The sequence below is a fragment of the Prionailurus viverrinus genome, chromosome F1 (genome assembly GCF_022837055.1).
Source record: "Prionailurus viverrinus isolate Anna chromosome F1, UM_Priviv_1.0, whole genome shotgun sequence".
Taxonomy (NCBI): Eukaryota; Metazoa; Chordata; class Mammalia; order Carnivora; family Felidae; genus Prionailurus; species Prionailurus viverrinus.
This window is the reverse complement of record NC_062577.1, coordinates 33718281-33734114: the sequence shown is the minus strand read 5'-3', so window position 1 is coordinate 33734114 and position 15834 is coordinate 33718281. Positions and strand designations below refer to the sequence as shown.

Here is a 15834-nt window from a genome sequence, read left to right as displayed (position 1 = left end):
CCAACAATTGGACTTTTCTTATCCCTATAGACACAACTGTACTACAATTGATGAGTGTGGCTGCCAAAAATAATAATAATAATGAGTACAGAGGTGGGCATTTAGCTGCTCCATGTTGTGTAGTAAATATTCTGATTAAGGGGATTTATGATGTACATTAAAGTGGAAATGCTTTTGAACTTAGTCTTCAGTTTCAAATCATAAGTTTTGTTTTTAATCATTAAAGGAAACTTCAAAGCAATTACAAAGGAAAATCTAAAATATCAAAATTCATTATTTTGTCAACTGTGTGAAGTATCTTGTGAGTTACATATTTTAGCTGTCTCATGTTTCATAAATACAAATGTCTATAGAAAAATTCAGTTCTCTGTGAAGACTAGGAAGTGTATTGTATATTGAACTAGTTTGTTGTGTTATTTTGATATTTAAAATAAATATAAAGTTCTTTGGTCCTACCTAATACAGCATATCTAGGTTTTATTGAACATATTTTAACAGCATGGGAATGCAGAACATATTCTGCATGTCTCCTTAAAAAAATTGAATGCAAAGACCATAGACAAATAGAACAAATAGAACATCTGGCTTACCATACAGTTCCAACCATAACCAAGCTTTTTCTTCCTATATGAAACGGTCACAAGGAAATTTGCAATTTTCCCAAGTTGCAGATTGAGACAGAGGCTGCAAAAGACAGTTGACCCTTGAACAATGTGGGTGTTGGGGGAACTGACCCCTGGCGCAGTTGAAAGTCTGTATAACTTTTTGACTCCCCAAAGGCTTACTGCTAATAGCCTATTGACTGGAAGTCTTACCAGTAACATAAACATTAACATTTTCTCATGTAATTTTAAACAGTCTGAGAAGTAGATAGTATATTTCTTGTGAAGAAATTATCTCAGTGGGTGGACAAATAAATCTGCTGCCTCTGATTTCCAAAATTAGAATATAGGACATTTTAAATTGTGAAAACCTCAGGAACACATTTTAGCTGTCTCATGTTTCATTTGCATGTTATATGTATTATATGCTGTATTCCTAACAATATAGTAAGCTAGAGAAAATGTTACAAAGAAAATCATAAGAGGAAAATACACTTACAGTACTGTAACAAGTCCTGTAAGTGAACCAGTGCAGTTCAAACCTATGTTGTTCTAGGGTCAGCTGTATTTGCAAAGATGAATGTAGGGTAACAAGCAATAATGCAATACTCTGGAACTATTAACAACTGTGATACTCCCACCCCCAGATCTAAAGGGATGAGGGGAGAACACCCATGTTGAGAGGCCACCTGTTCAACTACGAGTTGCTTTTAGTGTTGAGATGTAGTGAGTCCAAGGCAGGAGAGGAGTGGAGGAAGTAAGTACCTTTAGTGACCTCCCTCTTTGAAGCAAAACAGAAGCCATGGAGTAAGAAAAACTATTAATGTAGCACATAGAGAATGCAGATCAGAATCCCACAGCAAAGAGCAGCCTGGAAAATAGTGGAGAGTGGAAATGGAGAGGCAAATAAAAAATATCCAGTACAGTTCATTCTGCTTTTTTAAAAAAAATTGTGAGTTAACAGCATTTATGAAAAACCGTGAAGGAAGAACACATATAAACAAAATGTGCTATCAACACGTTAGAAAAAGGTGAATCAAACCTTTCAGTGACTTAAGCTTTAGAGGGCTTGTATGTTCACTGTTAATTTGATGAATAACATTCACAATATGAAATAAGTGCAATTGAAAATAATTGCAATTCATATTAACATTTTTTTGCTTAAAAAAACTAGTAGTGTTCTCATTGTGCACCAGTCCTAAAGGATTCCACAAACAAACAAACAAACAAACAAACAAACAATATTCTTTAAAAATTGTTAACAGGATTCAACTTTAGGTCCTGTTGAGTGTCAGTGAATATAATTTAGTATAAACCTCACCTTTTTCCTTTTGTTTTCTACTCAGAGACTGCTTTGTGTCCCCATACACACATCCCCATACACACATCCATATATTATTTTTTAATTTCTTACTATCTTTAGAGGCAGTATGGTATAGCGGGTAAGAGCAAGAATATGGACCAACTGCCTGTGTACATATCCTAGCTTTGCAAGCTTGCTGTCTTGTATAGTCTATTGCTCATCTGTAAAATACAAATAGTAGCTATCTCACAGGGTTGAAGTAAAAGTTGAGATAAACGTGTAAAGGACCTTAAACAATCCCTGGCATATAGTAACAGTAATATGCAAGCCATAATCATTATTATGAGATACCTACAATTAAGATAAAAACCAAGAAGTTATTTGTCGCGGGCACTGCCTGTCAAAACCATTACTTATAGGGGCGCCTGGGTGGCGCAGTCGGTTAAGCGTCCAACTTCAGCCAGGTCACGATCTCGCGGTCCGTGAGTTCGAGCCCCGCGTCGGGCTCTGGGCTGATGGCTCAGAGCCTGGAGCCTGTTTCCGATTCTGTGTCTCCCTCTCTCTGCCCCTCCCCCGTTCATGCTCTGTCTCTCTCTGTCCCAAAAATAAAAAATAAACGTTGAAAAAAAAATTAAAAAAAAAAAACCATTACTTATAAATTATTGGGAACCTCGGTTCTCTTTTGTTTATCTAGTTTTGCTACCAGTATCCCGGGGTAAGAACCAGCACGTAACAGAATTACTGAGCACCTGTTATGGTCAGTGACTGAAATGAGCACGTTGATACAATTATAAATTTAATTTTCTTCATTTTTCTCCCTTTCGTCCCCAGGAAACCGCAAAAGAAGAACTAATGAATATAGTGCTGGGTGGGGCATATTAGATGAATGATTTAAACTATTTTTTTGCCTACCTAACGGTTTTACGAAGGTGGACCTCTGGGCACCCGCAATGATTGCTACATTTAACGTGGAAATGCTGTTACTGTCTTCCCTTTAACCCAACCTGTTTTCAAATAAAAAGGCGAATTTCAATTCTAACCCATAGTTTCAGGGTGTGCCCAAGACTCCGCCACGGTTTTCGCCCCCTCCTAGGAGACACGTTGCGGCCGAGAGGATTATTTAAATAAGGCGCTGCCGTCTCATTGGCTAGGGGCTGCTGCTCATTGATTGGCCTTGTGAGGAGGTGGGCGGTCTCCGGGCGCGCCCATTGGTGGAGGCGAAAAGTTTAAACCGAGGCTGGGGCCACAGTTGTTTTGCTCCTCTTTAGAGTTTGCGAATTTGTGGCGTCTGTTTCTTTTTTTTTTCTGGCGTGTCGGCTACTGGAAACGAAAGGGGGGGGGGGGCGGATTCGCTCTCACGACCTCCACAGCCGCCTCCGAGGGGACGCGGTCTGGGTCCCGCTCCGGAGCAGCCCTGTGGACTAGGCGCCAGAATTTCCGGGCGGCGTCTCGAAGCTGCCATGGCGACCCGGCGTGCGGGGCGAAGCTGGGAGGTGAGCCCCACGGAACGGAGGCCGTCGGCCAGGCCGCGGAACTCCGCGGCCGAGGAGGCGGCAGCTTCCCCGCCGGTCCTGTCTCTCAGCCACTTCTGCAGGTCGCCTTTCCTCTGCTTCGGAGATGTGCGGCTGGGAGCCTCGCGGACGCTGCCCCTGGCCCTGGACAACCCTAACGAGGAGGTGGCTGAAGTGAAGATCGCCCACTTCCCAGCCGCCGAGCAGGGCTTCAGCATCTCGCCGCGATCGTTTGAGCTACAGGTAGGTGGTGGGCTGGGCGTGCCCCGGCCCGCGCCCCCTCGGCGGGCTCTCACGCACCCTCCCTAGAAGGGGCGCGGCTTGGAAAAGAAACCCACAAATGAAAGACCCGTAGATCCTTTTCGCTGACTCTGGGCTGGTCCTTGTCCCACCGGCTCTATGGAAGGCTTGGGTGGGCGGTAACTTGGGCGGTGACCGCATACCACCGCGCGTGCACGGAGCATCCTTAGAAGCGTTCTAATAGACCTCTATTAAAATAGCTTTTTAGTAGACCTAAGGCGTTGCCAAAGACTTGGAGTTCTAGAGTTAATACTCTTATCTATCCATCTGTTTTTAAGATTGCCAGAAAGAGCAGCTTTTAAAAATGTTTTGCTTCCTATCAGTCATCTTCGCGTGCATTTTAGTGTCCATATGTATCAGGGAAACTGACTGCAAATAGAGTCAGGGTAACTATGCAGGTGCAATAGTGGGCTTTGTTTTGGCTGAAGGTGTCTACAGCAAAAAAATGAAAGCACCTGTTCAGGGTTTGTTTGTGCTTTTTTGTGATTTTTTTTTTTTTTTTGGTATGCACGCTTTAATATTTTAATCCTTTTTTCCCTTTGCTGTAGTGTACTTTTAATGGGGAATCCAATTTAATTTTATGACTTGTTTCAAGAACAACCTGGGTACCTTTAATGCATTGCCTTGACCATGATAATGTTCCCATCCCTCTTACCAACTAGAAAATTTATGTTCTTATTTTGATTGCTGTGGCCTTTGCATTGAGTAGAACTTCTGAAAGTGTGAAAATAAGCCCCACTTTCAATGCGGAGTGGCTGATGCGGAGTCTGACCAGTTGTCTAAGCAACTGCTTCATAAGGTAGTGGGAAGAGGTTCTCATCTGAGGTCCATAGACGTGTGTGTTAAGCAGTGGTTCATTTACACTTAAGAACCTTTGTCTCCCCTCTTTTCTGTGGACAGATAGATTTTTTTCCCCGTCTATGTAATACTTTTTTATTTCTTTTTGTTACGTGGACTAAAGTTGTTTTATGGTTTTTAATTTTGTATTGTTAGAATATGCCGTCTTAACAGAGTAAAAGTTCACTTTTTTTAAGTTACATTTTTATTTCATTTTCTTAATGTTTATTGATTTATTTTTGAGAGAGGAGAGGAAGAGAGCAGAGGAGGGGCAGAGAGAGAGAATCCCAAGCAGACTCCACACTGTCAGCTCAGAGCCTGTTGCAGGGCTTGAATTCAGGAACCATGAGATCATTACCTGAGCCCAAATGAAGAGTCTGCCGCTTAACCTACTGAACTACCCAGGCGCCCCTCACTTTTTTAAAGTGTTATAATTTAAAACTAGCTGCTTATGATATTTTATGATTTCTACCCTAAAACAAAACTTGTCTTTTCTCCTCTGAAAAACAACGGACACAATTTGTTTTGTCATTGTCGGGGTTTTGCATTCGACAAATTCCTGCCGGGCTATGGGCTATAGATGCAATTAAGATTTTATTATAATTTTATTTTCTTGTTGAATCTTGTTATTATTAGTGGCTTTTTTCCTTATCATGACATGAGATAGGGTAGGAAGATATATTTGACCTGTTAGATGTTATTATGGTGTAGAGTATTGGTGACCAATAATTATTAATCCTCTACTATGTCTAAATTGTACATAATATGTTTTGGTTATTATACATCACTACTTCTATAGTCATTCAAAATGTGTTCTTTGATTACAGCCTAAAGAAAAAATTATTATTTCTGTTAACTGGACACCATTAAAAGAAGGCCGAGTAAGAGAGATTGTGACATTTCTTGTAAATGATATTCTGAAACACCAAGCTATATTACTAGGAAATGCAGAAGAAAAGAAAAAGAAAAAGGTAATAAGTTTTAATCATTCTGTGATTTACTCTAAGAAAATAATAACATATAAGAATCATTTTATATTTATATTTATATTTTGATAAGTCTAAAAGTAACATGTCTGATATTGCTAATTTAAAGGTAATTTTCAGTAGCTGTCAACCTAATCTGTATGTTTTGCTTATTTTTGCAGAGGAGTCTTTGGGATACAATTAATAAGAAGAAAATGTCAACTTCTTCAAGTGATAAGAGGAATTCCTATATTCAAAATGTTAATACAACATTTTGTGTTTCCCAAAAAGCTGACAGAGTTCGGAGCCCACTACAAGCCTGTGAAAATTTGGCTATGAAAGAAGGCTGTTTCCTAACAGAAAACAATTCTTTAAGCCTTGAAGAAAATAAAATACCAATATCACCTATTAGTCCCATTTTCAAAGAATGCCATGGTGAGACGTCCTTGCCTCTTTCTGTACGTCGATCTACTACATACACATCTCTTCACGCATGTGAAAACGGGGAATTGTTTAAAGTAGAAGATGCCGATGGTTCAGAAGATTTTAATTTTAATGAGAAAGTGACAAGTGAAACTTCCTTTAGCTCCATACATAATATGAGTGGCCAAATTGAAGAGAATAGTAAGCTTATTCTTACCCCGACCTGTTGTTCAACTTTGAACATTACACAAAGCCAAGGAAATTTTCTAAGTCCAGATTCCTTTGTAAATAACAGCCATGCAGCTAATAACGAACCAGAGGTAGCTACATGTCCTTCATCAGATACGTTTGGGAAAGATAATTCAAGTCCTGTGCATTTGGAATCAAAAACTGTACATAAAACTTACCGGACAATTTTAAGTCCAGATTCTTTCATAAATGACAATTATGGACTAAACCAGGATCTAGAACCAGAGTCAATTAACCCAATTCTGTCCCCAAATCAATTTGTAAAAGATAATATGGCATATATATGTATATCTCAGCAAACATGTAAATTATCATCATCAAATAAAAATTCTCAGGTCTCACAGTCTCCTCAAGATCAGAGAACAAATGGAGTTTTACCTTGTTTTCGTGAATGTCAGGGTTCACAATCTCCTGAAGCTATTTTTGAAGAATCCAAAACTTTAGAAATAAAGTCAGATTGCTACAGTTTTACAAAAAATCAGCCTAAATTTCCTGTAATTCAGAATATTTCTAGTTACAGCCATGATAAACGTACAAGACGCCCAATACTTTCTGCCACTGTTACTAAAAGCAAATCCATTTGTAGCAGAGAAAACCAAACTGAGGCTAATAAACCAAAGGCAAAAAGATGTCTCAACAGTGTTGCAGGTGAATTTGAAAAACCAACAGATAATCAAAAAGAGAAAAGTGGTTTTCAGTCTTGTCTTCCAGTTATAGATCCAGTGTTCAGTAAATCTAAGAGTTATAAAAATGCAGTAATTCCTTCCTCAAAGACTGCTTTAGTTGCTCGCAAAAGAAAGAGTGAGGGAAACAAGGAAGATGCAAATGTGAGAGTTACGGTTACAGAACATACAGAAGTACGAGAAATCAAAAGAATCCATTTTTCTCCCGTGGAATCTAAAATGGCAACTGTTAAAAAAACAAAAAAGATGGTAACACCCATCTCAAAACATATTAGCTACAGAGAGAAATCAAACCTGAGGAAGAAAACGGGTGAGTCTTGTTTGTAAAATCTTTAATGAAAGCATACGTATAAGGAGCATATTTTCTGTTTCTTTTGGTTTAGTAAATGTCCTGTTGATAAGCTTGCATTAAGTTGTACTTTTCGTTTACCAGTTTGCTTCGTACAAGATGGAAAAGGGTGGGGCTGAATTCTAAAATCCTTCTGATTTTGTTCTTACTTAAACTTTGATATTTTGTTCATTATGATGTTTTTGCCTTAATTTTAATGTAAAAAAAAAAAATACTGCATTAAAATATTTACCTTGATTACCCCCGTTACTTGGTACCCACCTCAAGTTTTACACCCAGGGGAAAGTACTTCACTTGCCTCACCTTAGTCCAGGCCCTGACTGGAAGAGCTAGTGGTGTCCCTGGATCCCATATTACCATCTGAGAAAATGCAGAAGTTGTCTTGACATACTCTGTGTACCTCATGACATTATTCTCCCTCAGCCTTTACTTAGCCATTAATTAGCAACATAGATAGAGCCCCAGAGCTCTACATTCCTTTGGGAAAAATGTCATTGTTCCTTCCCCAGTACAACTGGGCCACCAAGACTACCTCAAAAACAGGACTAATTCCATCATACCCTTTTAACCCAAATTACCTCATGGTAGTTAAGGTCCAGGAAGGGAAACAAACCACTCTACTTATTTAACAGATAATTTATTTTTTTTTTAATTTTTTTTTCAACGTTTTTATTTATTTTGGGGACAGAGAGAGACAGAGCATGAACGGGGGAGGGGCAGAGAGAGAGGGAGACACAGAATCAGAAACAGGCTCCAGGCTCCGAGCCATCAGCCCAGAGCCTGACGCAGGGCTCAAACTCACGGACCGCGAGATCGTGACCTGGCTGAAGTCGGACGCTTAACCGACTGCGCCACCCAGGCGCCCCAACAGATAATTTAAAAGAATCCTAGAGCTCCTAGGAAGTATCACACATCTGTATTATCTCATTTCTCTTTGAATGTCCCTTCCTTAATTTGAACCGTTTTCTACATCTCTCCAGCTCTTTCAAGTGTCTGTGCCCTCTGGACTTACTCTCTTTCATTAGCATTATCTTTTCTAAACATTCCCTCAGTTTCTTGCCTTGCTGAAACCTGGCTCTCCCCTGAAAACACTGTTCTCATTGCCACCTTCTCAAGTTATGTCTGTTTTCTTTCGTATTCCTCTGACCTTGGGCCTCTTAATGGAATAGTGGACCACCTTCCTTCTCATATCTATTGTTTCTCCTTTCTTCCTTGAAAAACAAACAAAAAACAAACAGCAACAAAACAGCTTGAAGCTCATTTTTCATTCTCTTCCACCCATGTTCTTCCTTGTTACAGTAAAAGATTACTCTCAAGATTTTTACATTTGGCTTCTCCAAAACTACCGTCATTATCCTTTATGATTTCAAAATCCTTGTAGTGTATCCTTTGAATATTCTGGCCTTTTGATTCCAACGTACCTAGGCCACACTCTCCTAAAAGTCTCCAAACTCCAATCTCCAATCACCATCTCTGTTATTTTAGCATTTTCTCTTGAAACCCAGCTCCAACATTTTTTCTCCTCTTCATACACACACAATCCTTTAATCTAGCATGGTTTCCACAGTCCTCACTCTGACATGTCCTTACTTTCCTACTTATACAGCTTGGATTCCATAACTCAGCATCATCATTTAATTCATCGCTCTTCTCCCTCGTTGTATTTGCCTGGGAAATTCCATCCCAATCCAACCCTCTCTGCTCTGTGCTTGAACCTTGCTGGTTGGTCTTTAATGACCACTAATTTCAAGCAAGCCCTTAACTCTTTTTGGCTACATCTTTTTGGATTTATTGGCTTATATTGATTTACTGTAGACTATCTTATCCCTCTGTTCTTTTCTCCTGAAACCTCTAGCACCTCTCATTCCTCCTCTCTCATCGTTGATAATAGGAGGTAATATTTACTGAGCATATGTTCTGTCAGACCCAGTTGTAAGTGCTGTACTATTACCTCATTTAATACTCATAACAATTACACAAAATCATTATAATCAATACAGTATTTTTTAATGTTTATTTTTGAGAGAGTGGAGGGAGGGGGCAAAGAAAGAGAGGGACAGAATCCCAAGCAGATCCTGTGCCCTTCTACCCAAGGACGTTGCTTTAGCAATTGTCTTCTCTGTCTCATATCTTAATTTTTTACTCTCTAATGGGTCATTTCTGATACAAATATGCTGTTATTACTTCCATCTCTTATAACAAAAACAACAACAAAAACACCTCTTATTGGTACCACTTATCCCTCCTGCAGCCCCTGCTCCATTCGTCTGCTTTCCTTTGAGCAAAACTCCTTGCAAGTACCTAAGTATTCACTTTGTGATAGTTCGCTGAGATATGGACACTTTTTTGTGTAAACATGAATTAAAAGGTGCTTTTTAATGCAAAAAAGTCACTTAGAAAGTTGCTTGTATTAGCTGTTTCCAATTCCTCTCCTATTTTTTGAACCCACTTCAATGAGCTTTTGACGACTTCACGGAAACCTTTCTTATCAAGGTCCTCGATACCTCCCTACTGTTAAATCCAGTAGATATTTCTCAATCTTCATCTTGAACTCTTAGCAAACTCTTTCTTGGATGCTTTGAGCCTCTGCCTTCTTAGAACGCTTTATTCTGCCATCCCCTCTCTCTCCTGGTTCTCTTCCTATTTCGCTGGCTGCTTCTTGGTTTTCCTTGTTCAGTGCTCTTTATCATCCCGGCCTCTAAATCCTGGAGTAGTGAAGGCTTAGTCATTGAACCTTTTTCATACTTTTACTCATTCTGTTAATGATCTCATTCCATCTCCTAGCTTTCAGTGCTGTCCATACATGGCAGCCTCCCAATTTTGTATCTTTAGGATGGACTTCTAATCTGTAGACTCATTTATCCAACATGTAACGTTTTTGCTTCACTGTCTAGTGAGCATCTTTAATTTGTCCAAAGCCAAACCTTTACTGTCCCCTCTTCCATGATACACGTACCTGGCATGTTGCTTCCATCACAACACTTGCTACTGTGACCTCTCATCTCAGGCCCAAACCTTGTAAATGTCCTTAAGTGTCTTTCTCTCCAAGCTTTTCTTTATAAATTCAGACAGTCTGTCTGATTCCAAATTCAGTCCATCAACAAATTCTTTTCTTTTTTTTAAGTTCATTTATCGGGGCTCCTGCATGGCTCATTCGGTTAAGCAGCCTACTTTGGTTCAAGTCATGATCTCATGGTTCATGAATTGGAGCCTGTCATCGGGTCCTGTTTTGACAGCTCAAAACCTGGAACTGCTTCAGATTCTGTGTGTCTCTCTCTCTGCCCCTCCCCTGCTCGCTCTCTCTCTCTCTATCAAAAAATATTTGAATGAATATGAATAAATGTTAAAAAAAATTTAAGTTTATTTATTTTGAGAGAGAGACAGCCAGAGGGGTAGAGAGAGAGAGAATCCCAGGTAGCATAGAGCCCAATGTGGAGCTAGAACTCCGGAACCATGAGATCATGACCTGAGCCGAAACCAAGAGGCTGATGCTTAACCAACTGAGCCACCCAGGTACTCCGAACAACAAATTGTATCTTCTCTTTCTTCCAAATACGGAATTTGATCATTTCTCACCATTTCCAGTGGCACCTGATTTAGTCTGTGTCATTGCAGAGCCTACTAACAGGCGTTGTTTTCACCTTTGGCTTCTCTATAGTCTTATTTTCCAGTAGCAACGAGGGCAGTACTTTGAAATCTTGGAGTGTTGTGCCTTCAGCTTTGTTCTTCTTTCTCAAGCTTGCTTTAGCTATTTCGGGGCTTTTGTGGTTCCATGGAAATTTTAAGATTGTTCTATTCCAGTGAAAAATGCCTTTGGAATTTTGGTAGGAATTTCATTGAGTCTGTAGATTACTTTGGATAATATGAACATTCTAACAATGTTGATTCTTTAAATCCATGAGCCTGGAATTGGAATGTCTTTCCGTTTAGTTTTGTCTTCAGTTTCTTTCATCAGTGTCTTACAGTTTTCAGTGTACAGGATTTCACCTCCTTGGTTAAATTTATTCTTAGACATTTTATTCTTTTGATGCAATAGTAAATGGAATTGTTTCTTAATTTCTCTTTCTGATTGTTGTTAGTGTATAAAAATGCAACAGATTTTCATATATCGATTTTGTATCCTGCATCTTTCCTGCGTTCGTTTATTCCAACAGTTTTATGTTGGAGTCTTTAGGGTTTTCTGTATTTAATATTTCATCTGCAAATAGTGACAGTTTTACCTCTCTCTTTCTAAATTGAATAACTGTTATTTCTTTTTCTTGCCCAATTATACTATGTTGAATAAAAGTGGCAAGAGTGGGCATCCTTGTCTTGTTTCTGACCACGTGTCTTCTTCCATTCTTACCTGTTTTTTTCCTCAGTAATTCAAATCTTTCATTTATTTCAAGTACTATAATCAACTTTTATTAACTCTACTCCCTGATGAATTTGCTGCTAGGTACCTTCCCTAAGCAAATGTGAATTCAGCGTATCTGACATCTTGTATGTACCTGTAAACTCTGTTTCTTTGCCTGTGTTGTTTTCTTGTTTCCTATAGATATTATCTGACCAGGTAACAAATTCCTTGAGAATAAGGAACGTACGTATATACCTTTTTTATTTTCTACAAGGTGTACAATAAGTGATGAATGAATGACTTACTAAATAAGCCACTGAAATGTTGACATTTGAACCTATAGTTTCTTTAAGGTGGCCACCTAGTTGAGCCTCTTTGCAGGGTTTAGAAAGAATTAGACACGCTGAGTATCTGATTTATGAGCCTATATGAGAGCATGGTAAGTCACTAAGAATGACTGACTCTTCTTTCTATTGTGATAAACCTAGGAGAGCAGAGAAAGAAGACAGTTTTCCTAGATGCATTTATTCAGTATTTATAAGGTGCCTGCTGTGTGCTATGCATTGTTCTAGGCTTTATGGATATGAGGGAGAAAAGGTAGAGTTTCTGTGTTCAAGTTGTCTCAGTCCTCTGACTTAGCTATGCACAGGGAATCACGAAAGCACAGAAATGGAGGCACTTTACTTGGCTTTTGTGAATGGCGAGGAGCTGTGAGATGGTTCCAGGAAAGGCTGCTCACAGGATAAAATGACTCCAGGCAGAGGGACTAGCTTCCGCAATGTTTCAGAATGAGGATTTTTTTCCTCTTAATGTTTAAAAGGTTCAAACACAAAGAAACTCAGAACCTAATAACTATCATGTCACAATTGACTGTGTTCCTTATTTTCACAATTGGCGAAGATTTGCAATCGTTCTAAATCAAAACTAAGCAAACTTTTCCTCTAAAGATCCAGATAATAAAAATTTAGGTTTTGCAGGCCAAATGATCTCTATTGCAACTACCAGACCTCCACTATTGTAGAAGGAGAAAGAGTCATAGACAATGTGTAAGTGAATAAGTGCAGCTGTGTTCCAATAAATTTTATTTATGTACACTGAAATTTGCATTTCATGTAATTTTCAAGTGTCTTGAAATACAGTCATTTTGATTTTTTCTCAACTTTTTACAAATGCAAAAACTATTCTTGGATTGTTGACTGTACAGAAGTGGCTGGATTTTGCCTGTGGGGCATAGTTTGCCCTCTGCTGTTTTTTATTAGCTCTTCATATTTAGCAGGTGTATAATCTGATGAAACTTGCTTTTGAGGAAGTGAACTGCTATCCTGATATAACCTATATCAACCTAGAAACGATATCACTTTGCCACTGTGACTCTTATTATACTTTTCTTTGTAGGTACCACCTACTGTCTCCCTCAGTCCCCTGGGTTAGATAACCTGGACATCATCTGCAGTTCTCATTCTTCTATCACCTGCCTAGCCAGTGGTTGTTAAGGCTTGTAGGTTCTATTAGAATAACTCTTTCTAATTTGTCTCTACTGCTTCTGTTTTAATTTAAATTCTCATAATAGCTAACTTGCACTACTATAATAGCTTCCTCTTAGCTTTCTATCTCTAGTCTTGATCCCTTTTATGCCGTTGGCCACTGTTTTCTAAAATGTAAATGGTGGCGTCACCTCCTAGATTTGAGTCTTTCATTGGCATACCAGGTACTTCCAACTGACTAATAGTGCAGGCTCTGGGACTACAGTGCCCAGCTCTGCCACTTACTAGCTTGTGTGACTTTGACCAACTTGCTTAATTGTTCTAAGCTCCAGTATCCTAATTATATAAAACGAAAACCTATTTTTATAGAAAACCTATAGTAACAATAATACACTTCTTATAGGTTTTCTGGGATAATTGCATGAGGTATTCTATATTAAAAGACTATGCTAGTGCCTGCAGCAAAGCGTTCAAACATTAGCTGCCACTATTATTTTTACTATGATTGAAGTCTTTTCTACTTCTTTCAACCTCTTCTTGTATTGTTTTTCTGATATGTATTTTTTATTCAGGCACATTGCAGTTCTGTCAACAGGCCACATGCCTCATGCCTAACTTCCACTTTAAGAGTCCGCTCAAGTGTATTCCCATTTAGGAAGGCTGTCCTGCCCTTTTAAGTGAAGTTAGCTGTCCCTTCTCCTTGTTCTCATTGCTGCTAAAATGTTATATTTTTCCTCTATGTATTGTATTGTAATTCCTTTTAAACTTCTGTACTAGATTGCGAACTTCCTAAGGGGTGGGGCCGTATCTCAATTCTGCATTCTCAGTACCTAGCATAGAATCTGCAATACATACATAAAATAAATTGTGATTGAATGTGACTCCTAGCTTCTGTAGGCACACAAGATAAAGTGTAACTTCTGGTTACACTTTATACATACATACATGTATGTATGTATGTATGCATATAGAACTTCCAGATGTAGGTTTTATTGACCACCAAGTTCATAGCGTAGTACGGGGTACATAGTAGTTATTCAGTATTTGCTAAATGGATGTGATACTGAAGAACCAAATTTAACTTTAAGACAGTTCATTCATGGAACTTACTTCATTTTTAATGCTATTATTCTACTTTCTAACTTATTTTAGATTCATTAGTATATAGAACTCCTCATTCTAAAACAAACAAAAGGACAAAACCCATTGTTGCTGTGGCACAGTCTACTCTGACCTTCATAAAACCATTAAAAACAGGTAAGTGTTTACTATCTTTAAAGTCATTGAAAAACTGCCATGGAATGAAGCACGAGTGGCATTTGAAATGGGTATGAATTGATACTTTTTTGTTGCATTAAAGCCTCGAGGCATTTTAAAATGTGTATTCAAATAACAATTAGGATATTTTCTCAGACCTCGGTGAAATTGACTCAGGTAACTTAGGATTTTTAAATAACCAGGAGATGGAGCGCCTGGGTGGCTCAGTCGGTTGAGCAGCCAACTTCGGCTCAGGTCATGATCTCGTGGTCCGTGAGTTCCAGCCCCGCATCGGGCTCTGTGCTGACAGCTCAAAGCCTGGAACCTGTTTCGGATTCTGTGTCTCCCTCTCTCTGACCTTCCCCTGTTCATGCTCTGTCTCTCTCTGTCTCAAAAATAAATAAACGTTAAAAAAAATTTTTTTTAATAAATAAATAACCAGGAGGTACAGCTCTACTTTTTCCCTTTAAACTTTGATTATGTTTTGTACCTAAAACGCTTTCAACTGTTTGCACTAAATAGTGGAAAAGCGAATATTGTTCAGTGTTTTAAAGGTGGTTTTGCTAGGAAAAATGGTCGTTTGCTATATATTGCATAATAATGTAAAAGAGAACTTCTCATGCAATAAACCAATTGTATTCGTAGATATTCCTAGACACCCAATGCCGTTTGCTGCAAAGAACATGTTTTATGATGAACGCTGGAAGGAAAAGCAGGAGCAGGGCTTCACTTGGTGGCTAAATTTTATATTAACTCCTGATGACTTCACTGTAAAAACAAATATTTCTGAAGGTAAACATTAAATTAATGTTTAAGTTAAATAATACTGTTTTAACAGATAGTTTTTAACATGAATTTTCATTTTTTTAATTATACATATATATTATAGTTAATGGCATAGCTCACTAATTCATTGACATGAATGCTAAAGATTCATATAAGTGAGAATTTTTAGGGAATTCTGTACTAAAAGTACTAAACTTTTTTTTTTTCTTTTTGCTTACCATTCTTGTTCATCAGCCAATTCAATTCCAGCCTTTCAGGGGAATGAGTTTTATTTTAATGCAAGTTCAGTCTGAATTAACAGTGAAGCATGACTACTAAGAAATCCAATTCAATCTTAACCACATTAATAAAGTGCAATGTCCTGGTGAATAAATCTAATAGCCTTACATGACCTGATCCTTTCAGGCATATTGTCTTCCCTTTTTTTTTTCTTTTTTTGTCTCCACTTTCACATACCTTAGTTTGAGATGTGTGTAGGAAGACTACAGAATTTTGAGGAATCTTAAAACCAGTTGATATGGAGAAACATCTCAGTGTTTGTTCTGGAAAAGGGAAGACTCAGATGTAGAGCAAGATGGAAACATGCTGTCCTTCAAACATTTGAAGGCTTTCTTCCTGAGAGGAAGGGAAACTTAACTTGTGCTACTCTTGCATAGAAATGATAGGGATCAGTTCAACTCAAGATAAGGAAGAATCTTTGTAAACATTTAAATTGCCAAGCCATCGCATAGGCTGTCTTTAAGATGATG

At 38.4% G+C, this 15834-nt stretch overlaps 1 protein-coding gene across 4 annotated transcripts in view; it reads left to right on the top strand.

Moving 5' to 3' along the window:
• Positions 1 to 3226: 3226 nt before the first annotated feature.
• Positions 3227 to 15834, top strand: part of ASPM (assembly factor for spindle microtubules) — a 52751-nt gene continuing 40143 nt past the window's right edge. For 3 of the 4 annotated variants that reach the window (XM_047840708.1, XM_047840710.1, XM_047840707.1), the window contains exons 1-5: positions 3227 to 3659; positions 5381 to 5524; positions 5701 to 7183; positions 14195 to 14299; positions 14945 to 15091. In XM_047840708.1, coding sequence (XP_047696664.1) covers positions 3366 to 3659; positions 5381 to 5524; positions 5701 to 7183; positions 14195 to 14299; positions 14945 to 15091 — 2173 coding nt within the window. In that variant the 5' untranslated portion in view covers positions 3227 to 3365. The remainder of the gene's footprint in view (positions 3660 to 5380; positions 5525 to 5700; positions 7184 to 14194; positions 14300 to 14944; positions 15092 to 15834) is intronic. The other variant, XM_047840709.1, reaches the window with a different exon arrangement.